The sequence below is a fragment of the Acanthopagrus latus genome, chromosome 12 (genome assembly GCF_904848185.1).
Source record: "Acanthopagrus latus isolate v.2019 chromosome 12, fAcaLat1.1, whole genome shotgun sequence".
Classification (NCBI taxonomy): domain Eukaryota; kingdom Metazoa; phylum Chordata; class Actinopteri; order Spariformes; family Sparidae; genus Acanthopagrus; species Acanthopagrus latus.
In genome coordinates, this window is record NC_051050.1 from 23,071,122 (window position 1) to 23,098,560 (window position 27,439).

General features: G+C 41.4%; 1 protein-coding gene and 1 long non-coding RNA gene across 7 annotated transcripts in view; one reads left to right on the top strand and one right to left on the bottom strand.

Moving 5' to 3' along the window:
- Nucleotides 1-26,894, top strand: LOC119029894 (myocyte-specific enhancer factor 2C-like). Of its 3 annotated transcripts, none has more exons than XM_037117081.1 (11): nucleotides 1-212; nucleotides 3,444-3,583; nucleotides 10,917-11,109; nucleotides 13,222-13,425; nucleotides 20,375-20,518; nucleotides 20,605-20,785; nucleotides 20,873-20,917; nucleotides 21,845-22,002; nucleotides 22,299-22,428; nucleotides 22,516-22,639; nucleotides 22,771-26,894. In XM_037117081.1, the coding sequence occupies exons 3-11, from the start codon at nucleotides 11,056-11,058 to the stop codon at nucleotides 23,117-23,119; spliced, it is 1,389 nt and encodes a 462-aa protein (XP_036972976.1). In that variant the 5' UTR covers nucleotides 1-212; nucleotides 3,444-3,583; nucleotides 10,917-11,055; the 3' UTR covers nucleotides 23,120-26,894. The 3 variants fall into 3 exon arrangements, with proteins under 3 accessions (XP_036972976.1, XP_036972977.1, XP_036972975.1); XM_037117082.1 differs by having other exon boundaries at nucleotides 20,608-20,785; nucleotides 22,771-23,119; XM_037117080.1 differs by lacking the exons at nucleotides 1-212; nucleotides 3,444-3,583 and adding an exon at nucleotides 3,681-3,988 and having other exon boundaries at nucleotides 22,771-23,119.
- The window catches only part of LOC119029895, a 33,229-nt gene continuing 8,637 nt past the window's right edge, over nucleotides 2,848-27,439 (bottom strand). Inside the window, exons 2-4 of one of the 4 annotated variants that reach the window (XR_005078120.1) lie at nucleotides 20,561-20,733; nucleotides 9,532-9,705; nucleotides 6,888-9,418 (exon numbers count right to left, since the gene is read on the bottom strand). This is a non-coding gene — a long non-coding RNA (uncharacterized LOC119029895). Of the gene's footprint in view, nucleotides 3,261-6,887; nucleotides 9,419-9,531; nucleotides 9,706-19,473; nucleotides 20,222-20,546; nucleotides 20,734-27,439 lie in introns of those variants that run through there. The other 3 variants (XR_005078122.1, XR_005078121.1, XR_005078123.1) reach the window with 3 other exon arrangements.

Consider the following 27,439-nt stretch of genomic DNA (forward strand, 5'->3'; position numbering starts at 1 on the left):
CGGTTCAGTGCGGACTGATTTCAGATCCAAACGCAGCCCAGTTCTGGGTCCCCCCCCCTCTTCTCTAAGCCAGCTGGTCTGGCTTAATATCACTTTTATCACTTTTGTCTTTTGAATCCTTTCTTGTTTGATACAAGGGATTGACTGAGCAACACCCACAGCTGGAGCTGCTGGGGGGAACCTTCCAGGTGAAGACGGAAGAAAAAGCACTGGTGAGTCGACTGTATGGTGAGGAGTGGATGTTGATGATGATGGAAAATGTGCGGATGTTAAATCTTCAGCAAATATAAGCAAAAACTTGAACAGGACTCGGAGGTGACGGCAGCCGAGAAAACCAGTTTACTGGACCGAAAAAAGTGTTAAGTTACAGCAGGGATGATTGTTCTTCTTGTTTTGACCACTTGGTGGCAGCAGTAGCAAGAAATAGACACAAAAGTGATCTTATTACGGCTAAAGTGTTAGCATTCAGTCGCTTATTGACACTAGCACTCATTTGAAGTTGTTGTTCTGGACACTCGTTAAAACATAAATCTGATGTTAACTCTCTGGTAGCTCCGGTTTTGGTCTCCACCAGCTCAGCAGCCATTACGTTTAATTACTCGTTTGCTGTTTGTTAGAGTTTCACTTAATATTAAAGTCAAAATAAAAGAGCTGTTGTCTAAAATGTATATATCTATTCGTTTGAACTGAGTTCTTTCTTTTTTTTGTACTTACATTCACTGGGCGATAAAATCACTGTGTATCCTGCCTTAAATAACCTTAAATTAGCCGTTGATATCCAAAGTAAAACTAAAACGATGAGCTTAAAGTGGAAAAAACTGTAGAGTTGCTAATGAATAGACGGTTGGCCACTGATATGTTTCTGTTTGTTTATTAATTGTTTTCTTTGTTTTGTCCTTTGTTTGTTTGACTCGAGGTATATTTTATGGTTGAAAACACACACACACACGTTTATAAATCAGCCGATATGTTGAAGGTAAATCCAAAACAATGAGCTGAAAGAGGCTAAAATGCTCTGTAGCGCTGCAGAGTTGCTGGTTTTTGTGGTGGAATGAACCTTTTCAACATTACTCATATCATCTGATCTACTGTAAATATTGATTGGTGCAGCTTAAATGTTCTTTGAATGATAGTAAAACACGTTTTGTTTTGTGACGGTTGTAGTACTGTTTGTTGTAGTTACCTCAACGCAAGATGTTACATTTTTCCCGCTTCTGTTTGTTTGTTGGTTGGTTTGTTGTCAGGATTATACAAAAAATGCCCGACAGATTTCTATGAAAATCAGATGGAGGATTGGTCTCAGCCCAGAATAAACCCCACCGACTTCTGGTGCAGATCTGGTTAAAAGTACGGATCTGTTGTGAGATTCATCATTTCCATTAATTTCTAATTAGTCACTGAAATCATAGGGTCAGTAATGTGGCTTTAAAGTTGAAGCTTACTAATCAAATGAATTTAAAAACACGTTTCCTGAACTTTGCTGTCTACGATTTTGTGTTCTGGTTGTTTCTTTGAGCTTTTGCGTAGCCGACTGCCTTGACTTTGTGTTCTTAAATCGACAGAATTAAACTGACATGGATGTAGATAGTTTCTGGGGTTTAATTCCAACATATAGCGTTTGTGTTTGGTTGACCCTTTATCCATTTTCGTTTTTAATTTGTGGCATCATAAAGGCACAAAAGGTCTGTCCTCCTCTTGCAGTTGTACTTGTGTTTCATGATTTGCATCTGTAAGTTTCTTTAAATATAAAACAAGCTGATTAAATTAGTTGTGGCCATAAACTAAAATGTTTTTACTACATTGCGAGGACTTTTTCCACTCCTTACAAGGTTAAGAATCAACTGCTTTACTTAACATTTCTGTTAAATGCAAATATATCAAAGAACAACAAACATTTTGGGGTAATAATTTAGAAATTTAGCACCTCACCCTGCGAACACAAGACAAGATTTGGATGGTCTTTAATTCTATAGATGTATAAACTAATTGAGAATAATCACTAATTAACTCAGTTGGATCGTTTTAATCTCTTTCAGCTCATCGTTTTGGTTTCATGATGGGTTAAATTTAAATTAGCATGTAGCAGCTAACGAGCCAGATATTCCCCGTCGAGAGTTGGTGGAGACCAAAAACAGAGCTAAAAGACAATAATTATTGGACTTAAATTCATGAAGTGGACACAAATTGGACTTGAATGTTTCCAGGGAACATTTTCCTACTTCTTAAAACTAAAACAAACACATTTCTCTCATGTCTCCCTTTTTTTCCCTCTTGGATAAGCTGGAAAAATGCATCGTCACACTGAGGCTGTGTATGTAATAGGCCCACATTCTTGTGTTACGTCACTTGGTTTTGAAAGTGCAAGTTAACTAAAGCTGAAAGGAGCCTCGATGAGCTGATTAGAGAGAACGTTTATTGTCATCTTTTGTGATGATTATTAATCAATAAAGTTTTTTTTTTTTTTTTAAGCAGAAATCAGGAGCTGCAGCTTCAGTTTGTGGTGAAGAGTGTGAATATTTGCTGTACGTGGTGTTTTGTTTCACCCAGCAAACAAAACAAACATTTTTAAGATGTTTTCTGAACATTTTTTCACATTGTTGTCTGGATCTAATGATTAATTAATTAGTGATGCTACACTGTAACAGTAAGACAACATACTTTAATATATGATCTCATTAGATTATTCAGATTCATTCTTTGATGTAAAAGCAGGATTTGCATGTTGCAGTCTGCTTATTTTCCTTTCTTGTTCTCTATAGAACTGTAATTAATGATTGTTTTCATTTTGGATGAACTGCTGATTATTTTCTCTGTTTATTGACTGATTTTTTTAAAAAAATATTTTTTATGAATTATCCTGATGATGCCTTCACAATGTTTGTTTGGTCTAGATACATTCAAATAATTTAAAGGAAAAGCAGCAATAAAATATTTGAGCATGAAAAAGTACTTTTCTGTCAATCATAAAAACTTTTTTGCAGTTTAATGTATGAAAAAAAACATAATTTTTCGACTCTTTGCATGTTTTGTGTGCATAAATCTCACTTTGCACAGTAACTTTGGCCTAAAGCTGCCAGATAAATGTAATCGAGTAAAAAAGTAGAGTCACTTTCCTCTGAAATGTGGCAGGAAAAAGTCCAATTCTTGAGTAAAATGTGCCAGAAGAAAAACAATCTGATTCCCATAGTGTCCACTGGGAGGCGTCACTGCTCTCTATAAACAAGTGTTGGAAGTGTTTTCTCTCAGTTTGGATCCTGAACCTGTTGAAATGAAAACGCCACATATAGATTAAAATAAATATGACACATATTGATTTAAAATAACAGTTTATTATTATTATTATTATCATTATTATTTCTCATGTTTTTGTTTTTATTCCCTCTGTGCGTGGGCGTGCGTGTGTGCGTGTGCGTGTGATGATGCCGCCGCCTCCTGACGTCCAGGTGCTTTGCTGACGGAGAGAGAGAGAGAGAGAGAGAGAGAGAGAGAGAGAGAGAGAGACTTCCCTCCGATGGACCGAACCGCTGGACGGACACACGCAGAGGAAAAGTGACGTGGAGGACATGCGGAGCTGAGCGGGGAGGTAAGCTGCGTGTAGTGTGTGTGTGTGTGTGTGTGTGTGTGTAGTGTGATGCGGGGCGTGCGGGCTTGACACGCCATTTGACTGATGAACAACAGGAAACAAACACAAGCGGGATCATCCTCCTCCTTTTTTTTTTTTTTTTTTGCTTTTCTTCTCTCCTCAAGTCTCTCTCAGACTGGATCATCAGCTCCGCGTTCTGGAGAACTTGTGTGTGTGTTTGTTTTTCTTTTAACTTCTCGGCTCGGTTTTCTGTTAACGGGTTCGGAGCGGAGCGGACCGGGTCGACTAGGAGGGAAAACACACACTCACACACACACACACACTCAGGAACTTTTGGGTCAGTCCACGGTGCCATGTGAGGGACAAAAAGTGCGCGTTTTCACTTTTCCTCTACAGCGACTCTTGGTAAGAGAATTTAAACTTTTAGTCTCATGCTGGAGAAAGTTTCATGATTATGGAAATGAGTTCGTGATGCTTTAACTAATAACACACAGTATCCAGGATATATTGGAGTATAGTAGCCTATGAAGAGAGTTGTGGGTGAGTTTACCAGGGGACCAGGGCCGGATTCAGGGATTTTGGGGGTCCAGGGTAGACTCAGGTACGGGACCTCCCTGAGAGGTTTGGACCGAGCCTGAAGTTTTCAGGATGCACTTTATGTATTTTTTTTCTGCATCTCACAGCCGATGACAAGAACCGATAATAATTTCACATTATGTATATTAAAAATAAGTTAACAGCCTGTAGTTTATGCACCCCGGAGGGTAAAATGATTTGTAATTATTATTCAAAAATAAGATTTATCACGTTAAACTCAGCTCCCTCCAAATGTTTCTGATAATGTTCAAACCCAGAGAAATCCTCAAGTGTACTCAAATTAAGTTGTTTCATTCAGTTCCTGTCTCTAGAGGAAATTTAACCTGAATAAAACTTGCAAATATTCCCTTTCTGTTACGTAAATCAGATTTTAAATCAGCAATTGTGGTTGTTTAGTGATGTGTTTCTCCCCACAAAAGTCTGAATTTCACCCTAAACCTAAATTAGATTCACTTTCTGCTTCCCGTCTCTGCTCTGTAGCGCTACGTTAATGAAGTAAAGTCCATTTCCCTTTGCAGCATTACAGAACGTAAACTCTCGACGATGTACGTCACCTCTGTCGATCGCAGCTGCAGTCGAGTTGATAAACAGGCGTGAGGATAAATCGATAAATATCTGAGCTCTCCTCCCGTCGGTAATCAGCTCTGGTCAGAGCAGAATCCCATGAGTTTATTCCTCCAGCAGGACTGGCTCTATATTTAAAATGTCGATGTCAGTGTGTTGTGTTGCTAACCAGCTAGCCTCGGCCCACCCTGTTTAATAATAGTGCTGTAAATCACCTCTGTTACTGTATTCCCCGACGTCAAACTGACCTCATATGAGTTCGCCAAGACAAACAAACAATTAACTACTTATTCCGTCAGTAATTATTAACTGGGTTGGAGGTTAAAAATGACCTAAAGTTAAAACAGTCTGGGGCGGATGTAGACCGACTGTAGTTTTATATATTAAATAGATGCACATGAGACAAAAAAGCTCCTGAATCTGACCGTCCTCTCGAGTTCACCAGACATTTGCGTAAAAGCTGTATCCTATAAAGACGTTGGAGATGTCAGTGTGATATTATTCACGTATGCTGAGCATGTGGTGTGTTGTCTGTGCCACAGAGTGACTCACCGAACTGCTTATAGAGGGGTATCCCAAACCAAACCACATATATTAGATCAAGTGACCTGCCTCGACATCTGAGACCTTAAAAGGGACTCTGACCGGCGATTTAGCCTGTATTTGTTTTGTTTTTTTAAACACGATGAGACACTTTGTTGGCACGTCGCTCCGCCTCGTATCATTAATGAAACCAAATATGACCAATTTACTTTTTGCACTTTTACAGCCGAGTGCAGCTCTCTGACTTCACCCAGGTGTGAGCCGATATCCGCCGATATTCAAGCATACTCGTACTCGCTTGATAAACAATGATTGCCACGCTGTTATAGAGCCATAAAGAATTGATCTTTGCACCTTCTGTGTGTAACAGATTATTTGTATTGATATGGTGCATAATAAACTGGTATGTTTTCCACTGTTATCTTCACGAGGAAGGTCAGTTAAAGTCTAAAATTAAATGTACATATCCAATTCTTCTAAATATAGAAGGATTGTGGTACACAATCCAACTTACGTCAAGAATTTCTCTCAATTGACTGTTTGCCAGCGATTCCCTGAGCTGATAGATATTGAATTATTTTTTTTGGTAAATCAGTATCGGCTAAAATAAAAGGCGATTCTAACAAATCTATTATCCTCCCTCTCTGGCTGTTGTTAAACAAGAACCCTGTGTAATGATAAGAAATATGCATTTTTCATGGTTATAAATATTACATCATCATGGTAACAGACGTAGGCTAACAACAAGCTAACAAGACTGAGGGAAAAAGTCAGACGATAGGAAAAAACAGAAAGCCTAACCCTGATTGTATTGTTGTGTTAAGCTAGTTTGTCTTTATATTTTAAGTATTATAAGAGTAATGTAACATAATCCTATTTGGATGCTTAGCTTACATACACACTGGCAGATTTCGCTAACTGTTGCTAGCTAGCCGATTAAGCTAACATTAGCTACATGTTTTTGGATGGAAACGCCGCCTCTGGCTGACTTTGTGCTGTCTCCAACTGTCTTTAAAACAAGAAGCCTTTAAAATGATCTTGAATATGTACTCGATTGCTACATACATCACGTCATGCTAACAGAATTAGGCTAACAACAAGCTAGCGAGTCTCAGATGTAGAAGACACGGATTTAAAAAAAAAAACAGTATTGCATTGTGGTACATGAACCTGTTTATGTTCTTAGTTAACATACTTGTTATTATTAGAGAACATGGACGTTGGGCTAACTGTTTCTCTTTGTTCCCAGTCTTTGTGCTAAGCTAAGCTAACCAGTTGTGTGCATAGCTTCATACTTAGCATACAGACATGCGAGTGGTATCAGGTAGCGTATCCATCTCTCTGCAACCACGTCAATAATCGTATTTTGCTGAGGACTGCGTGAGATGGCTGGTTTCCATCTCTTCCTCTGCTCCACAGTCGCTCGCTCTGTCTGCGAACCAGAAAACCAGTCGTATTGTTGTTTGGGGTAAAAAGTTCAATCTTTTTTTATTTTTGGAGTCCTTCTGCTTTACACTGAGGCTATAAATAGTCGGGAGATTTGTGCGCGTGGGTGGTGCGGAGGGTGAGCTGGGTGGAGATTTGCTGTCATCCTGGAAAAGATCAAACTCCGCATTAAATCACACCTACAGATAACAGCGCGCACACACACACACACACCCCCACGTACCGATTCTTACTGTTTCATGAAATGTTCCCTCAACATCTCACGTCTCAGTTTGGCCTAAAATTCCCTTTTTTACGACAACATGCTGAGTGTGCTCGTCTGTGAGCGCTCTAAATTTAAACCGTGTTGATCCTTGTTCTGTTTTCCTGAAGCGAGGTAGGCTCACAGGCAGCGTGACTCAGACACTAGATATTCATGTAATACTCTCCGGCTGGCGTGTCGCTGCTCGCCGCAGATGATTTTTGATAGTATCACAGCGCTGCGCTTTATCAAAGTGTTTGTTTTGGTAAAACACATCAATTATGAGTTCACGACAGGAGCTGTCACTTGGTATCCGTTCCTACTGTAGGAAAACAAGGCGCAGGGGAAAACAGAAGGGCTGGAAATTAAACAGGGCAGTTTATTAGGAGCTGTGACTAATCATTATCATCTTTTATTGATCTGTTTAGTAGAGCTGCATTGATTAAATCAATGAGTTGTCAACTATTGAATTAGTCGACACGCATTTTGATGACCAGCCAATCAAAATTTAAACTTAAATGTGAAAAATGTGAAGTTTGTTTCATCCTTTCTGACAGTAAACTTAATATCACAGGACAAAAAAAAGACATTCAAGGACGTAAACTTCAGCCTTCAGGAAACTTTCTGACATTTTTTAATGATTTTCTAATATTATAAAGAACACAAAACTAATCGGTTCATCAAGAAAAGAGTCTCCAGAATCCAAATGACATCTTCAGATTGTTTGTTTTGTCCTAACAACAGTCTAAGAATAAGACTTAATCCATAGTTACATAAAACAGAGAAAAGCTGCAAAATTCTTACAGTTGAGGAGCTGAAAATGTACTTTAAATTACTTTAAATTACTGCTGTTGGTGAGAAAGTGTCATTCCCAAGTAGTCGAACACTGACGCTCAGGGATTTGCAGGGATTTAAACTTGTGTCGTTGTCTGGTCGCACCGCAGACACGTTATGTTCATCTAAACTACTCGTGTGTGACGTCCAAACTAACCAACATATAACCGTGGAAAATGATATTTTCACTTCCTGTGGCTGATCGTTCAAAAGCACTATTCTTACCGCAGTGTTTGTTAGTGTGTTGTCTCTCGTGCCCAATAAACCATCGGCCACAACATATATTCATGTTAATATATCGACGCTCTGTTACCGAGCAGCTACTGAGGGGAAGGTGTAAGATTTTAAGTTGGAACGTACGCCTACGTTGGACCTATTTCCGTTGGTGCGACCTTTAACGGTCCATTGACCTCTTTTGAATCACTGCACCTGTTTGGCTGTTGTGGACGCTTTGGTCAGATGCCCCTGTGGGACTCGTACGGTACTCGTGATGTTTTTTCTTCTTCTACACACTTCCTCGTCATACTCGTCGTCAGAATGACAGCAGTATCCGGTTACCGGGAGACTGATGTATTTATTAAAACTTATGTCGTAAGTGATTCTCCTGCTGGTTATGGAGGGGTATTACAGTTTGTGACGCATATGTAAACATGCTTTTAACCCATTTAATAATAGTTGTTATCCGGCTTCTGTCAGATTTAATCAAAAATATCTTTATGATGTCATAACAGCGATGAGGGGGGTGAAGCGACTCAGCCACATTCTTAACGACCGTGTTGACTTAAAAGCAGCGCCGGCGTCATTCTCTGCATTCTTGTTCCGAGAGCGGCACGCCGCGTCATCTCATTACGTCTTCAACAAATCCCAATTTCACTCTCCATTTCATCCTGCGAGCCCGAGGGCTGCCACCTCCTGAAACGCAAGCACGCCTTTTTTTTTTTTTTTTCTTTTCTCCTTCGCCCCGCTGTGATGACGTCGGAGAGCTGCCAAGAAAACCTGTCGTGTGTGTTTGTGTTTGGTTTGTGTCGGTGTGTGTCTGTCTCAGCGTGTGTGAACATCCAGTTAACTCGGCGACCCGGAGCTCTTAAGCTCCACTTCAGGAGCAAGACGCGGGTCACATGGCACACACACACACACACACACACACACACACACTGCATGCACCGATAGTCCTGCACATGTCCACTTTTATTAGCAGAACTAATGTCTGCGTGCGCTCTTCTTCTCTTCTTATGTTGTGGCTGATGGCCTCCAGAGATTAACAGGAGGTTTGTCGACTGCTAATAGAAAACACAACATTTTTTAAAACTTCCTCCTCCTCCTCCTCCTCCTCCTCCTCGCGTTGATGAAGGGCCAAAGTGTCTGAACGTTGACGGGTCCGAGAGCGGAGAGGTCGGACCAGGTTATGTGCAGCGCTGAGGTTGAAGTGTCAGTTCAGAGGGGCTTATTGTCCAGAAAGAAAGTGGTTTACTGGTGTTCCCACGTGCTCAAACATTCATCATTAGTCACACACACATGATGTGTGAGCAGCCGGCGCAACGACTGACATCTGGAGCAAATGTGGAAGTGCCTCAGAGGAAAAACTCTGTAGTTCTGGACATCGTTTCTGTCTGAAAAAGGTTGTAAACAAGCCAGTAGATTATCCAGATTATCTGTATCAAACTTAAAAAGTTAAAACAGGGAGTTGGTTCTTTAAACTGAACAGTCAGGGGAATAATTTCACCTCATCTCTTCTCCTGAAGGATTGCTCTTCTCTGAGGATACAGGTAAACACCTCCTGGGGCTTATGGGTAACTACAGGTCACAGGTGCTGACAGACGAGCCGACACACACTTCCCAAATCTCTGCAAAGCTCAGTCGTGACGTCTCAGGCAAGCTAACTGGTTGATTCAACATCCTGTTGGGAAGTTTTTTACTCCGTTTTCACTCAGATTTTGATAAAAGTACATTTCAGCATCGAAGGATACAGTCGTATATAGTATAAAGTCCGAGTTTTGAGAAAGATATTGTGAAGCGGCTTTTATCCTCTTTAGAAAATCCTCAAGCAGAGCAGACGAAAAACAAACTTGTCGTCAAGAAAGATAAATATCCGTCTGGGAGCTGCACAAATTCACCTCTAAATCACAAATCGTTTAAATCGAGCATCCAAAGAAAACAGAAAAACACTTCAGACTACAATTAACCTGCACTTCCAGACACGTCCTGAGTTCAAGAAGACAACCGACCGACCAAACGTAACATGAGTAAAACTTAAAAATATGAAGAAACCAAAAATGGGTTAGATACATTTTAATCAGCAACGGTGGTTGTTCAGCAATGAAGACAACAACTCCCATGATCCTTCGCTACGCCACCACATCACCAGGGTAAAACTTTATTCTGTATTTGAACCTCTCTGATCTTACAACGTGTCATGCATCTGTCTTTACGGTCACATTTTTTTTTTTTATGAATCTCAGTTTTCACACCTTCAACCATGAGGTGTTTCCCGCTCGCTCGTCCAACCTCAGCTCCACCCGGTGAGGAAGTTCTGTGGCAAGCGGTTAAAACAAAATCCTGTCTTCGAATGTGGTTTCTCAAAAACCCTCCAGATGTCTTTTTTTTTTTTGTATACATACAGTGCATGATGGAGCCAAACATCATCACTCTTTGTTATTTGCATTCTGACATGCCCGGCTGTTTCGCTTCCTCCTGAGGGTGCAGTAACCCCCCGAGGAAGCTGGTTTCTGGGTGTGTCAGGGGGATCCGAGCCGCGGTGAATGGACGAGCATGCAAACAGATAATATGCAGCCTGTCTGTGCGTGCATGGCGGTTACACTCTGCATTATAGCACGACATGACACCCGCACGCAATCCACTTTTTTTTTGGGGGGGCGGGGGTAATTGAACGCGGTGTTCATACATGTTTCTGTTTGTGTAGATGTAGACTGGTGCGACACAGAATAACCAGTTTATCCTCCCCCTGCCATCCGTGTGCAGGCGTGTGTGTGTGTGTGTGTGTGTGTGTGTGTGTGTGTGTGTGTGCTGGAGTGTGTGTGTGTGTGTGTGACTGATGCACTTTTCTAATGGTTTGAACTCTAACGATCACATCCCCTCGTCTGTTTGCAGGAGCCAGAAAAAACAAAAACTGCCAGAAAAAAAGAAAAAAAAAACCTGCCAGGAGCTCGAAAGTCAGTCAAAAGGAGCCGAAGGACGAAGACGTTTGAGACGAAGAGGAGAAGCTGAAAAAACAAAAAAGATCGCCAAGATGGGGAGAAAAAAGATTCAGATAGCGCGAATCATGGACGAACGGAACAGACATGTGAGTGTACAGAAGACTTTGTTATCTTTATACTGACGCTGTCGGATTAACGGAAAAGCAGCACAGCATCTTGTTGACCTGATTAAAGCAGCGTGAATACATTTCTCACACCAGAACATCACCCAGTAGAGCGCATACCTCCGCCAAACAACACCAGCCACAGACAGACGCGCTGTAGTTCCTTAAACTGGTGACATCATCATCATCACCATCATCATCGTCATCGTCATGTGACCCTCACAAGCTGCGACTGTGTGACTGTGTGTGAGTCGAGCGAAGCCCCCATGCAAAAGATATGACAACTGAGAAATAATGAGAGCTTGTCGTCAATGGGCCTCAACACACACACACACACACACACACACACACACACACACACACACAGAAGTCTTGTCTGGGGGAGCGGTTCCTCTCTTCCTGTTATGACAGGAAATGCAGGCACATATGCTTCCTGACCTCCGTAGCAGGGCAGGACTGACCTCGTCACACAGTTCGCCCCCGGACTGAGTGACGGTCCACGAGTGTGTGTTTGTTGTTGTGTGTGTCGCTTTATCTTGAAAGGAGCGAACCAGTTTGTTTACAGGTTGTAGCTCCTGTGTTACAGTCATGTGCGTGTAAAGGAAAAACTGCAGGTCACTACAGCTCCAGTTTTTCATTTTGATAGCTCCGGTTATTAAAACGCAACAAGTTAAGTGCTGAAATCTTTTCACCGTGATACGATATCAGATCGAATCTCTAGACGACGATACGGTTTGGGTTTTATTTAAATTCAAGAGCCAGACTCGACCGGGACACATACATCATGGCTTAAAGCTGCTATTCGTAAGAAAAGTTGTTGTTTTTTAGTCTCATTCCCAACACATCAAAGAATAACGCTCTGGGTTTTCCCAATTCCTAAAAACTGACGCCCTCGAGTCGTAAGACATGTCGGCCGCCATCTGAAAGCTTTAAATCAAATTTTATTGGACCTTTAACAACATGAACATTTAACATAGTACAAAGATTAGCTTAAAATTGTTATTTTCTTTATCCCCGAGATGTTATTTTTAAGATGAGTCAATATCATTAGCTTCAGCCAATGGCTTTTTACATGGTATAAATTAGCCTCGATGCTAGCTGACTTTTCCTCTTCTTATAGTTTCACAAATTATAAGTTATTCTTTTTCTTTCTCACTGCTGGTTTAAGTCACTGACTGAATCATCCGAGTTGAATTTCAGCCTGAATGCATCGTTTGGAACAGAGCAGCTAATAATATTACTGTAGCGAGAGCGAGAAGTTCGCAGACGTCTGAGTAAGTTTCCTCTAAAAGTAAATACGACCCACCTGGCACACTCGCACTCTTTGAATGTTTTGTAAGGAAGTTTGCTTGGACACAAGCACATCTTAAAAATGATGATACGGATCAATGTTTTCACTTTGGCCGATCATTAAATTCCATGTAACGATCTCGATGGATTGAGTGTTTTACTGCTACAGGGAACGCTTGATTACGTCTCAGTCCAACAGGGCAACAAAAACGAGCACTTGTTGGAAATTAATCAAAGTTATTTAGAAGAGAAAATACATGCAAGTCTGTTAAAAACATCTGTCGTAGCTCGACTGTGACTTCTTGTATTTACCGTTGTGTGCCCGAACTTCAAATAATAATTGTGAATCTAGTTTCTTCAACTGTTGAACTTGTTTTTAGTTCCGAGATCTCTGCAGTAAAACCCGACGAGTTCAAGGTGATCAAAAAAACAGAAACCAGAGTTGCACTTCACAGAAGCTGCTGTCCATTTTCTACTTTTCCTCCAGTTTCTGGCAGCCATTGATTTCCAATCCTTTCACCCAAAATCGATGAGCACGAGCTGTGTAATCGATCACAGCGAGCATCAAGTCTGCACTGAGTTGCATTATTCATGTGGTAATGCTGTTTAAGTGCAGATTGATTTTATCAGTCTGCACCGCATTACCTCACAGTACTGAAGGAATGGAGACGAACGAAAGTTTGACTACACACCCAACCTGTCCACAGCCATACTAGTAGATCACTGATGCTCAAACTTTGGTGCTTAAACCTCAAAATCCAACCAGTAAAAGAGATTTTCTTCTACCGTTCCTCTTTCCTCCAGGTGACATTCACCAAGCGCAAGTTCGGTCTGATGAAGAAGGCGTACGAGCTGAGCGTGCTGTGCGACTGCGAGATCGCCCTCATCATCTTCAACAGCACCAACAAGCTGTTTCAGTACGCCAGCACCGACATGGACAAAGTTCTGCTCAAATACACCGAATACAACGAGCCCCACGAGAGCAGAACCAACTCCGACATCGTGGATGTAAGTAAAAGAAAAAAACAAACAAAACACAAATGTATGTAAGCACGAGAGCTGAAACCATCGGTCGATTCATCGATTAGTCAAACTTCAAGATATATTTCTTGGCTGAAAATGTCAGTCATGCCCACAGCTTCACTTGTAGACCGTGTGTGTGTGTGTGTGTGTGTGTGTGTGTGTGTGTGTGTGGGTGTGTGTCTGTGCATGTGACAGCATTGTACAGCACTGCGCCAACACAGAGCACGACAGCATGTACTAGACTGAACCTTGTTCTGCCCTGACTTATGTAATCGTTTTAGACGAACACAATAGCAAGTGTATGCCTCTGTGGACACACACATGCACACACATGCACACACATGCACACACATGCACACACACATTCACACTGTGGACATTTGCTAAGCACACTGTGTCACCAAGGTCAAACTTAAGCTGTCAGAAGTCAGAGAGCAGGCAGGAGGCCGGTGCAGTCAAAGCAAGCAGGAGTTTGGTTTTTTTGTTGTAAATCCTGAATACGTTCGTGTTTCATTAACTCATCGATACGCAAACACGACCTTGATCATTTCTGCTGTCCAGTTCAAGCTCCAGAATATTAGAAAACAGAAGTTCTTGCTCTGTACAAAGCTCGTACTAACATGCAGGATCTGATATCGATGTGTTGGTCTTGTTCCTGGAATATCTGGGCTGATGTTGCTCCAACTGATCTTTGCAACTTGGAAGTAAAGATGCACGCGGGAAAAAGTTATCCTCTCAAACTCGTGTTGAACATTGTCAAAGGGTCCATTTTACCCCAAACCATGTTTCCCTGAACCTAACAAAGTATTTCTGTTGCCTAAACAAACCAGAAAACATATGCAACAAATGCAGAAATGATCAGCGACGTCCATTTGAAGCAAAAACGTTATTTGATAGTCAGCAGCAACTCTTAAGCGACAGTTCAGATTATCTGAAGACGGCACATAGTGGCAGAGGTTTATACGAACGCAGTGTGGAAAACACCGTCGTGCACCTGCGCTGGTGCACCTGTGTGCACATGTACATTCATACCGTGCAGCGTGGTTGTACCTGAGCCTTTCCCTCCACGCGGCCCACCACATGGCCTCTTGGCCGGCCCCGCGACACAACCAGGCTTACTTGCTCTGTAATCCCCTGTAATCTATCGCAATCCAGTTTAGCTCGTTACTCTAATCTGTCCAGGCAGCTTCTTCAACACTGCAGCGTATCCGCACACACCGTTAACCAGACGGGTTATTTACTGTCGCCGCTGCTGCTCGCTTCATCCATTATTTTTACCTCCGCGTGACATTTCCTCTCTCTCTCTTTCTACTCTCCTGCTTCCTTTTCCTGTCTTTTGTCTTGTCCCTCTGGTGCTTTTGCACTTTTGTACTCACTCTTAATCCAAACTGATGAGTGAGATTGTGTTTTAGTGCTTCTGGTTGATGAGAATATATATCATTTCAGAAGCATCTTTGTCTGTGACTCCATCTTTATCCGCCCTAATATGAACTTCTGCCCAATTCGAATACATCCTAAGTCCAGTTCATCCAGTCATGGTAATTCAGTCATACTAGCTACTCGACCTCGTGTCGATGGAAAGTCAGGGGAAGTTTTGTAGTCAAAACAGTGTTGCGGCATTCTCCTAAGCAACTGAAGTGGATGGAAAAAAAAACATCAGCTCAGCCACTGAATCGATGTCGTGACCAAGAAACCCCGTAAAATGGATTGAAACCAACGTTATTTACATCCTCAATGAAAGTTAACATCTACTAAAAGTGTTTGTTTGTGTCACCGACTGAGGTTGTTATTCTAAGTGTCTGACAGAAACTGTTCCTACAGAGACAGACGTTGTTTTTCTCATCCCCTCTGAGACCGTCACCGACGTGTATGACAGGAATTTGCATCATTATCTAACTTTTTTGTTCTTACAGAAGCTGAGTTATCCAGCCTGGGACTCTTGTGTCTTTTGGGGGTCGCTGTACAGTAAATCCATAACAACAGATCCCACATTCAGAGCGATCTGCGTGTATTTCACCGTCTTCTCAATGATAAAATTGCTGCTAGCCGGTTGCTAACGGGACAGACTGACTTCCCATGGTGCTTTTGGAGAGCTGAAGTTTATTTTGGTCTTGTGCACCAATGAGAAGCTGCTATGACGATACGTGCATGTTTACGTATTCCAGTATGTCATCAGAGGGCTACTGTATCTGACAAACCTCTTGCTGGGTCTTAATGATCATCCTATATCATAAAAGCGAAGATAAGATGTTTGCAGAGAAACACAGAAAGACTTGATAATCACCCCGATGAAGGCAAGATGGCTGCAAACATTTGGGGAAATAAAGCAGACTATGTTACATTCCATTATATCCCCGTGCTTTTAATTCAGTGTTAATGGACGCCCTGAAGGATCACGCCGTGTGTTGTTCATACATGTGGCTTCAGTGTGATTCCTGCGTAAGCCGCTTCGGTAACAACATTTGATAGTTGGCCAACACGCCACGTTTAATCTCGCTGCGCTCCGATGGGATAATGAGAGGGTAAATAAGTCTTTATGGTGCATGTGTAACGTCTTTACCCCGAGCAGCAACACATGGCACGACATGGTGCAGAGGCGGCCGTGCCAAGGTCACGCTCGCCGTGCCAGAGTGAATGGAACAAGCGCCGCGTGTTGGTGCTCCTCTGAGCTGATAGTGGTTTTATTTTGTCGGGATGTGGTTAGAATAGCTTAGCGTGTTGATCCGTGAGCTTTAGGAGGTGTGTTTGGCCAGCTGCTTGTCCCTGCTCCCAGTCCAAGTACTCAATATTGATCTTTTCATCTTAAAAGAAAAAAAGGCCAGTAAGATATTTACTACATTGTGAAACTTTTCCTCAAAATATTAAGAGCGCACGGTAAAATGTAGGATTGGCAGCACTTCCCTGAAAATCAAGGGAAATTTCCCGTAAACTTCTGTTTTTGTGATGATTACTCTCTTCATATTTTAGCTAACTCATCACAAGTTCTCTCGTGTTTCTGTCAGGCTTTTCTCAATCATTTTCTCTAGAAAACTGCTGTGGCTCCTCCTGACAACAAGATATGATACATTTCCTGTCGCATCAGACTGAAGAGAAGCTGCAAAATCCAAATGAAGGGAAGCTGGAATGAGGAAACGTTTGATACCTCGGCTGTAAACTGACTTAATCAAATGCTAGACTTAGTGTTTTTGTTTTACTGGTGAGTGAGTTGTACGTCGGGAGGAGTGTGAGGGCTTGTATGATAGCGAGCCCACAAAGCTGTGAAAAGACTCCAATGCACCAATGAACTATCTGCCAGACAGGAATTTAGTAGAAGAGAGGCTCCTTTGTTTTGGTCATCTTTTTTTTTCCCCCTCATGTGGCGGGTTGGCATGTTCCTCTCTGTGTGGTGTGTGTGTGTGGGTGTGGGTGTGTGTGTGTGTGTGTGTGTAAAGGCTACATGCTAGATAACTATCAGCTTATTGTGTTGTGCTCATTTAGCCTGGGAACCTTGCAGCTATTTATAAACCTGACGAGTTCTGCATTCCTCACTTTTACTCTGTTAACCTTATTTTGCTTTGGCCTGCTCTGCTCTGCTCTGCTCTGCTCTGGTGTGTGTGTGTGTGTGTGTGTGTGTGTGTGTGTGTGTGTGTGAGAGAGTGTGTAACCGTGCTGTTCTAGATTAGAAACAGATGAAGTTGTTCAATAAAGTCCTGCACACACACACACATGCACACACACACACACACTCTCTCTGACGTTCACATATGCTCGCGGAGTAAGTCCAGTTCCTTTGTGTTGGCTGCGATCCCTCCCAGCTAAATGGCTGGAAACCGGTAGTGGTCTAAAAATAGCCCAGTACACAGCTATGAATAGCCGTGACGGGGCTGTGAGTGTGTGTGTGTGTGTGACTGTGGTTTTGCCTGTAGATGAGTGTGTGTGTGTGTGTGTGTGTACGTAAAACTGCACGAGCCACTGGAGGAAAATAAAGAGGAAGAGAAGCAACTTAAGGCTGAGTAACCAAGTCTTAGTTCCCCACAACCACCAACACCACCTCCTCCTCCTCCTCCTCCTCCTCCACTTCTTCTTCTTCTTCTTCTTCGTCTTCTTTCCCTTCTGACCAGTCCAGTTTATCTCTCGACACCGTGGAGGAGGAGATGTATTTATAGGAGCTGAGCTGTTTTTCCAAGCAACAATTTTAAATACATTTGAGTTTTAAGTTTGTAAAGAAGTGAGGGAGCGTGTTTATAACTGGTGGAGGATAAAATAAATGTATTATCTGTCTGTTTGTGATACTGTGGCAGCTTCCATGAGGCACATGGCTGCTCGGAGATAAACGCTAACGTTAGCTATGCTAACATGCTGATGTTTACCTCGTCCAGCATCAAAGTTTCCTGTGTTAGCATGCTAACGTGTGCTAATTGACAGTAAACACAACATTTGAGGTAATTTACTTGAGTATTTTCATTGTATGCAACTTTATACCTCCACTCCACTTCTCAGAGGTAGTTTTTACTCCTCTACATCACTAGTTTCTGTATTTGTTGATGTTCTTAAACTTATAAAACACTTTTAAAAAATCTTTTGTATTAGCAGGAACGTTCATTGTCACATAAACAGGCTGTGTTTCAGATACAGTGTTGCAAAAAGTACTTGAAAGTAAAGATATCTTGTTGAAATATGAATTCGGGAGAAGTGAAAGTCACTCATACAAATTTAACTTGAGTAAATATTAAATGTACCTCAATATCAAAAGCACATTTTCTGGCAATAAATATATTTTTAAGTTTCAATAGTACACTGTTAATATATTTACACATGTGTTTATCTGATCCTATAATCTGGAGACATAACACATGTTGTACTCGTAGCATCGTCTGATGTTGAGGAGGAGGAGGAGACCACCCACGAAAAAAGAGCAGCGGAAGGAACCGAACCTGAAAAAAGAAAATCGATGGAAAAGAAAAAGCAGTGACGGTGGAGGAGCGGATGGATCCTGGGGGAGGAGGACGGAGGCTAGTTAGATATTGTGGCCTCCTCCCTCCTCCTCCTCCTCCTCCTCCTCCTCCTCAGCTGTCTCGAGCACCTCCAGGAAGCTGTTCAAACCACCTGCCACCACACACACATGCACACACACCCAGACACACACATTCCAGGCCAACCACAGAAAGTAACTGAGTATTTACTCAAGACTCACACGCAGCTTCATGGACTTGAGTATTTACAATTTCATGGTACAGATCTGTATGTGTGCGTAAATATGTCTATAATTAACGTGTACTTGTACTTTTGGATACTTCAGGTATATTTCTTGCCAGATAAATTACTTTTGATACTTAGGTTGATGTAATTTTCATCACTTTTAGACTTTTACTTGAGTATTTTCTATATTCTTTTACTTTATACGTTCACTCCATCACATTTTGGATGTCATTTGATGTCTTAATAGTTACTAGTTACTTTGCATCAGAGCCAAAGTAGCAGATTTCTTAATTCATTTTTTTAGTTTATCTTTTGTTTAAATTTATTTTATCAACAATCAGAGGAAAAAACACAGATTCTGATAATTTGAAGAACGCCGATTCTCAGTTGGTTTATGTACTTTTGATACTGAAGGACGTTTAATCACGATTTTTATTTTTAAGTGCTGTTCGTTTAGTTTTACTCAAGTGATATTTTTAACACCATATCTTTAGTTCGACTCAAGTCTGACTGTGAGCTGCCGACACGTCCACCATATCATCTGAAAACGGGGATGATACAAACCAATTTGCTGCATCTTTTTTTTTTGTAAAAGAATGATCTGAGTTCCAGCTCCTGCTCTGTTCCTGGCTGCATCGAGGTTACCCCGACCAGCTTGATCTTATTTTTGTTGTGTGTTTTTTTTTTTTTTTTTTTTATTGAGAGAGGAAGCCGTGGGTGTGCGGTGGTAACGCGGAGTACAGTGTGTGTTCATTTGAAGAGAGATGGGGGGGGAGCAGGCCACTGGAGTCGGTTTTATGTTTTAATAGACGAGCCAGATTGACAGATTGCGAGGGAGGGATGGGAGTGACGAGAAACGCGGCGGAGCGCAGGAGCAAAAAATAGCCTTCTACGGCCATCCCGCCGGTAGACACGCTTAGCATTGGTGGTAGCTGCCTCGCCCTCCTCCCTCTCCTCTCACCCCAGACCCCAACCCCTCCTTCTCTGCAAAGCCAAACAGGTGGACATGACTGGGATGAGTGGGATTGCAGCACTGGGCCAACCACTGAGCCCTGTGTGTGTGTGTGTGTGTTGCAGCCATCCAGTGACAGACTGGACTAATGGGCTGTGAAGTGCTGAAGCAGGACGCTCAGAGCCAAACCACATACTGTACAACACACACACACACAGCGGTGGAAGAAGTACTGCGATACCGCAGTGTACAAACACTCTGTCAGGAGTCGAGTTAAGGGTAAAAAGAGCTTAATTTACAAGAAGTAAGAAGGAAAAAAGGGTTTTAAAGTAAAGTACATCAAAATATGACTGAAGAACAGCAGGTCATCATCATCTGATATCGGCATGGGAGGAAAGATTTCACAATACTGACGCTTAAATGTTTACGAGATACATAAAGACGATAAAAACTCATTTTAAACATGCGTATTGGATCGTCTTGTATGTGTTGTGTTTAATGTTTACTGCTGTTCGACTCTCACTGATGCGATATCTGATCAGACGGCGCCCTCTTGTGTTGACATCCCTCCTTTTTTTTACAAAGTGAGAAGTTTGATCTATGTGAGCGGTGGAAGAAGTATTCAGATAATTTCCTGGAGTCAAAGTATCACTGCAAAAAATAGTTACAGCAGAGATTATTAGATGATGACTGAATGACGAATCGACTCATTGTTTCAGCTCTAAAGCCTCCTGATACATTTTTAACCATATAAACGCGCAGTATGTAAACAACAATAAGCATTTATCTTCTCCTTTCCTTCAGACGCTGCGTAAGAAAGGCTTAAACGGCTGCGACAGCCCCGACATCGAGGCCGACGACTCTGCGGGCCAGAGCCCAGAGTCAGACGACAAATATCGCAAGATCAACGAAGACATCGACCTGATGATCAACAGACAGAGGCTCTGTGTAAGTACAGTCGAGTGGATGTTTCCACCTGTGCGGTTTCACCTGTTGACTTCTCAGTGATGTTAACCAGCTCCTGATCTGTCCAGCAGGGTCTGCCTCCCTCCAACTACGACATGGGCGTGTCCCTCCCCGGCAGTAACCCCAGCGGACTGCTCTACTCCCAGCCTGGAATCGGCTGCGGCCTCAGTAACCACAACCTGCTGCCCATCACGCACCTGCAGAGAAACAGCATGTCCCCTCAACGGCCCTCCAGCACTGGGAATGCAGGTATGTGAGCCTGAAGTCATAATAACACAATAATCCCAACATTTGACTTCTGTTATCTGACCGTGTGTGTGTGTTTTGTGTCTGCAGGACTGATGGGTTCAGAGCTGCCGAGCACTGTGGTCTCCACTGTGGGTAAGACTGCAGTTTGTTTCTATTCCATCAGCCAATCAGAAGATTTTAGACCAGTTAACATGTTTTTATTCAGCATGTTATCTTTATATTGTTGAGGGAAAATTGATCAGAACTTCAGCTTTCTTATTATCCTGAAGTGACACACGACACTACTGCCTGTCTGTCCACGTTGCTTGTTTTTGAGATACGTTTTTTTTTATCTGATTTAAGGCTTTAATAATAGAAGATGTCATAGTTAATTAGTGATACTGGGCTGTATAAACTAAATTAAATGCAAATCAAATTTGGCAGATGAGGCACAAGAGAGAAACACATCCTGATTTAAAAAAACAAAAGTTAAAAGCTTAATTAAGTGCCATTTTAGGAAACAAAGTGCGGTGGTGCTCATTTTTACATAAAAGAAAGTAATATGTTCATTAAAAACATTTGCCGAATTAATAAGAAGTCCCAAATTATTAAAATTTCACACAGATTGTGTTTCACAAAGTTTATAAAGATTCTCTTCACGCAACAACTCACAAAATTGAGTGTTTTTCAAAGGGAGTCTGGGGACTTTCTCCACGGGTGACCAAGAAGAAGCCTGTAAAATTAGTCAAGTGTGTCGGTGATAAAATGTCTCCTTTCATAAATTAGTGAGCTTAATGTTGGCAGCTAAGACAGATAGATGTAGAGGAAACTGAAACGTTTCACAAGTAAACAATCAATTTCATGTGTTGCATTGAATGCAAAATATACACAAAGACACGAACGATTTAGGATTTACTTCATCCATTTCTCCTCCTCATTCAACAATCTCAAAATTGTTCGATATTTTAAGGGAGTCTGGGGATACTGCCGTTACTAGTTTAATGCTTAGTAGCCTTTCAAGTGCATAAGTGAAGTAAAAATAAAAAATAAAATTGTATTTAAACACGTCTTTCTCTCCAGGAAATGGCAGCTACAGTAACCACTGCACCTCCCCCGGACTGATGTCTCCAGTTTCTAAGAACATGCAGGACAAGAGTCCTCCGATGAGCATGAACCGTAAACCTGACCTCCGCACACTGATGCCGCCCTCCAACAAGTGCAACAACATGCCCACCATTGTGAGTGTTCTCACCAATGTCTTTGTCTTATTTTCATTTTTCCAGTTAAATTCCCTGTTTAGTCTGTTATCACGCCTGCTGACTGACTTTAGTCTGTGCTTTAACGCTGCACTCCAGTGTGAGGATTTTGATCTGATGTTGGTAAGTCATTCTTTAATCACGGGGCGACACTGTCAGATGTAGATGAGAATCGTTTTCATTTTAGTTTTGCCTTTTTTATTTTTACTCCAGTATCAGTTTGTGTGTGTGTGTGTGTGGCCGTCTGAAGTCTGATGATGAGACTGTTTTCTCCACAGAACCAGAGAATAAATCACTCTCAGAGCGCTCAGACGCTGTCCACTCCTGCCGTGTCCATCGCTGCTCAGACTCTACCTGGACAGGGGATGGGCGGGTATCCGTCCACGCTCTCCTCTTCTTACGGCACAGGTGATTACGACAGAACAACGCTGCAACACACCAGAGGCTCAGATCTCGTGCAGGACCTGATTAACGATGTGTGTTCTCGTCCTCAAGAGTTCTCCCTCGGCAACGACCTGTCCTCCCTGTCTGGGTTTGGAGGTTCTGGCCTCGGATCCGTCACGAACTGGCAGCAACAGCAGATACAGAATCTGCAGCACTCAGCGCTCGGACACATGGGGTGAGAATCCGTTTGCTGGATATGTAAATTATTTTAGTGTAATGGTATTTACAAGTAGCGTTGAGCAGTCAAGAAAAAAAGGAGCATCTCTGTAATTGTAAAAAAGCTGATCTTCATGCTTTCTTTTTTAGGAACTTGTGTCAGAACTCGAACCTAAACCTCGCCTCCGGTCATCAGCATCTCCACATCAAGTCCGAGCCCGCCTCCCCTCCGAGAGACCGGAGCGTGGGAATGATGGGCACGGGACTCGGAGGATGCGTCACCACAGCCGGATACTCCATCGCCGGCCGGGGTCCCAGCGAGCCGGGCCGCTCCCCCGGCGACAGCGCGTCCAGCTGCGGGAGCTCGTACGAGGGCAGCGAGGAGCGCGATGATCACCACGGGAACGACAGCTTCCTCCTCCGACCTCTGTCCAGTCAGGAGGAGCACCACAGCCCGTCAGTAAAGCGGATGAGGCTATCAGAGGGCTGGGCGACATGATGGGAGTCGGTCTGCAGCCAGAATGGCTGGGGGTGTTAGTAAAGTTACCTTATAGTGTTATTATTATTATTATTATTATAATTATCATATTCTTCTTGTACTGAGTGGGTGTGCTATATGTGTAATGGTAACATGTACGTGAGGGTCTGAGCAGAGTCAGACTTGTTTTCTGAGGAAAGATCGCACATTTATCAAACTTCTAATAATGACAGCAATCAAAACATTTGTCACAGCAAATAAGCAACCGAGCAAAATATTGATTACAGCCAGAGACAAAGATTCACCCTACATTTACCCCACTGTCCTCAAATCTCTATATTTGACTGCTTATAGAAGCACATTGTTGACCAGTTGACTGCTTTTCAATGTGTAAAATAGGTGGAGTTCCCCTTTAATTAGTGAAAAAGGAAAAATAACTGCCCTTTACATCATTTCTGATGACGTACTTTTCATCATGTCCAATTATGTTGACTGCAACACGACTTTTATTCTGAAGTCTGTGAGTCAAAGTGAAGGATTTTCACATTAATGTCTCTTTTAGCAGTTTGATAAATGCTGCAGGACGACGATCTGAGACGAACGTGCACAGAACCGGCTGGACAGTCTGTCGGTGTACATGTATTTGCTTGTGTTGTGTGTGTGTGTTCGGGGCAGGAGGGGGAGGGGAGGGGCCGGGTATAAGTAAATAACAAATATGTTACATGCACATTCACGTATGTGCACATGTATGCAAACTAACAAAAAAAAAAAAGAGGTAAAAGTGAAGAAGTCTGGTACTCTGAAGCTACTGGTGAGTTTAATAAACATGTGGATCATTAGGAGCCGAGAGCAGGCGTGCTGATCAGTCCACGCCGTGTTGCAGGTTCAACATATTTGCGCACATTAAAAAAAAACATATAGCACATTTTAAAAAAAACATGATTGTATGGAAGGTGAAAGTGCGGCAGATGAACGAGGGAGGAAAGAGAGGAAGTACAGCGAGAGGAGGAGAAATGAAGCTCCGGTGAGAGAGGGATGTGAGTGATGAGAAAGTTTCAGGACGAGTGACGAGAAAGTTATTTGCAACAGGTTGCATAGAAAAAAAAAAAAAGAAGCTTTGGACAATTTTCACTTGATGTGAAGACGCTTATCAGAGTTAGTGAATCATTTTCAGAGCTGTGTTTAGAAAAAATGTGATTTTTATTGAATTCAGTCCAGATACACAAAAATATGGAAGCAAAAAAAGAAAGACAGAGAAGATTTCAGTCTTATTCTGTTACAGCAAAACAATTAAATGAACCACGACTGAATACTTCTTAATTTTAGTGATTTTACACATGATTAAATATGTGATATAAACAAAGAGACACTCACATACAGACACAAATATACACATATTAATTAAACATAAGCAAAAGCCCAAGCAGGACAATGTTTAACAAGATGTTAGAGTCATTATAAATAACTGGTGATCAAGACAAAAAAATAAAACAAGTTTAACGAAAGGCATGTTTTTTTTGTGCAGCATCCTCCCAAAACATAAGGTCAATTATGAAGCATTAACAAAATAAACCCAAGAAACTATATAAATAAACTTTTAAATAGGAAACAATATGCTAAGTTAGAATAAACCTAATATTTTGGGTTTGCAAATTCATATTCTTGAAAATTTCAGTGTCTTATATTGACAGAAACTATTTAGAAAGTTAAGCGTAGCCAAATAAATGTAGTTGCTCAAATTAGCTTCACATCCGATGTGAAACTTTAAAAACATTTCGACAAAAACAGCACCTCATTATCTACGTTTAAATACAGCTGAACTGAATATTTCACTTCATTTCATTCCCACAAAACATTTGAGACATAAAACCCAGTTACAGAACTTAAAGTTGCTCAGATTAGATCGATATCAGATGCTACAATTTAACATGAAATTCAGGTTTTGCAACGACATCAAAAACAAAATTAACAAAAAACACAAAAATTCACATTGATGGCTTTTAAATTAGAAAGCTTGAGTTTGACGGTATTTGAGTATTCAGTCGTGGTTACATTTCACAATTTATTTAAATTTGGTTATTGTGGTTTGCTTCCATACAAACAAAACCACGTTATTTTCCTATAAAACAAACAAAGCTCCTGTGGTTTTACATATCAAACAGTGAGGAGTCACATTCAGACCTTCCTCATGGCCTTGTTATGCACAGAGACAGTTAGCATGAGCTGATAGATTAGCGGGATTTAGCAGAGTGAGGGTTGCACTCCTATTTAAAAAAAAAAAAAAAAAAAAATTAAAAAAAGCCATATCCGACAGGACAGTGATGCTTTGCTGCACAAAGTTTATAGTGTTGTGTTTTTTTTTTAATTCCTTATTATATCAAATTGATATTCTTGGATGTCTGCAGCTCTATTTAATAAGATAACAGTAATATAATGTAAAGCAGAGAGGTGCACGACATTTTCTAATAAAACATTCAGGGAGATTTTAAGTTGAATTGAGATGAAAGATTCACCTTTTGAAAAAAAAAAAAAGCTCAGCTGGTGTCAGACTCGACAGTTTTATCACAGTGACAATCTGCTGTTTTGTTTTTTGGTGTGTTTTTTTTTTTCAGACCCCGGCACAACAATTGCAAACGATTGCACGTCAATACTTCGTGGTGATTATTAGAATATACAGTATTTACGGTGGTGGAGGGAGTACTCGGATACATTTACTGACGGGAAACAACAGCCATAATAGTTGATTACAAGTCAGTTATTCAAAACACTTAAAACACTACTTAAATAAAATTATCATCAGCGTCGACTGGTTAATGTCGTCTGTGACATTATGAGATTAATTCTGATGCATTGATGTCAGAGCAGCATTTTATTGTTCAGTTTGAGTTACTTTATATACAGTTAGCTACTTTATTCCAGTTGTTACCAACCCTGACACGTCCTCAAGGATCAGAGAACGATCCCGACTGTTTTATTTATTTACTTTTTTGGGAATCTGGCTTGTAAGATCCCCTTGAATACACTTGAGTAAAATGTCCTCGGTTCCTTTCCACCACTGTATGTTTGTGCTGTTACTCTACAAGGGCATCATAGACATTTTGAATAATCCGTGCCTTGTACCTCATCTGGGTCTGACACCCGCCACAATAAAAGTCTGGACAGACTAGATGACGCTGACTGATATCCACTTTTTCTTTTTTGTTTTTATTTAAAAGAGAGACAGAGAGGTGGCTGAGGGTTGTTCACATTTGAATATTTTGGTTTAAAAACTGTATATTTGGAGCTCAGACCTTCAGCCACAGTCCTCCGCGTCTGTTTTTGCCCCGTTTGCTGTAAATCCAGCAGCTAAATTCACCCATTTGAAATCCCTGAAGCTTTTTGTAGTTAGAAAGGGCAGAGCCCAGAGACGTTTTTTTTCTTCTGCACTCCTTTTCTTTTACGATGACCGTGTTGTCTCCTGGTTGGTCGGCCTCCAGCTCAGAACTTCCTGCAGAGCCTGAAGGGGACAGGAGAGCCAGGAGCTCGTCCTCAGGCTCCAGGTGGAGCCCACTGCGTGCAGGTGGAGGTGGAACGTGGAGTGTAAACTAACCAAAGTGTGAAATTCTCTCTTTATTTGTGTTTTTTTGGTTTGATTCTTTAATAAGTAACTGCCTGGACTTTGTCAAATCTGTCATGTACTTGTACCTCAAATGCCCCGATGAAATTATTTGTATTTGGCGACATGAGTTGAATGTCCTCTGTACTGTAAATGTACACTTTGGGCTGTATTTTCCCCTCTTTACGTGCACTAATGCTTCTAATAACCACCAGTTAAATATTCTAAAGAGATTGTTAGCGGCATAAGCTGGCCTTTGTCGCCACTTGGAGACAATGTTTCTCACGAGAAAAACAAAGTGCACCTCTGTAGTCGCAGTCAGAGATCATGTACAGCAATTCCCTCACTCAGACATGTGGTAGTATTTGTATTTTGCAGAAAAAATTATATAAAATATACAGGCTCTGTTACAAACGTCTCTGTGTGGTTTGTCTTCTTTGCTTCTTCCTCTTTCGGTTTTTTAAAGGTTTCACACTTTGTTTCATTTCACATATAATGTTATATTCTACTTCTGCAGGTAAATGAAAAGAGAAACTAGTTTTTTTTTTAAAATCACACTTGTGTATGTTGAATTTTGGACCAGGATTGGCTTCCAAACTTTTTATGTGTCACAAGTTGTGAAAGAGATTTTAAGAGTCTCTTAAAATCAGATTTTCAGTCAACTCAGAGAAATTTTTACTGAGCTCAAACATTCAACCGAAGGAACAAGAAGAAAAAACATTTTGACTGAAGGGGAACTTTAAGAT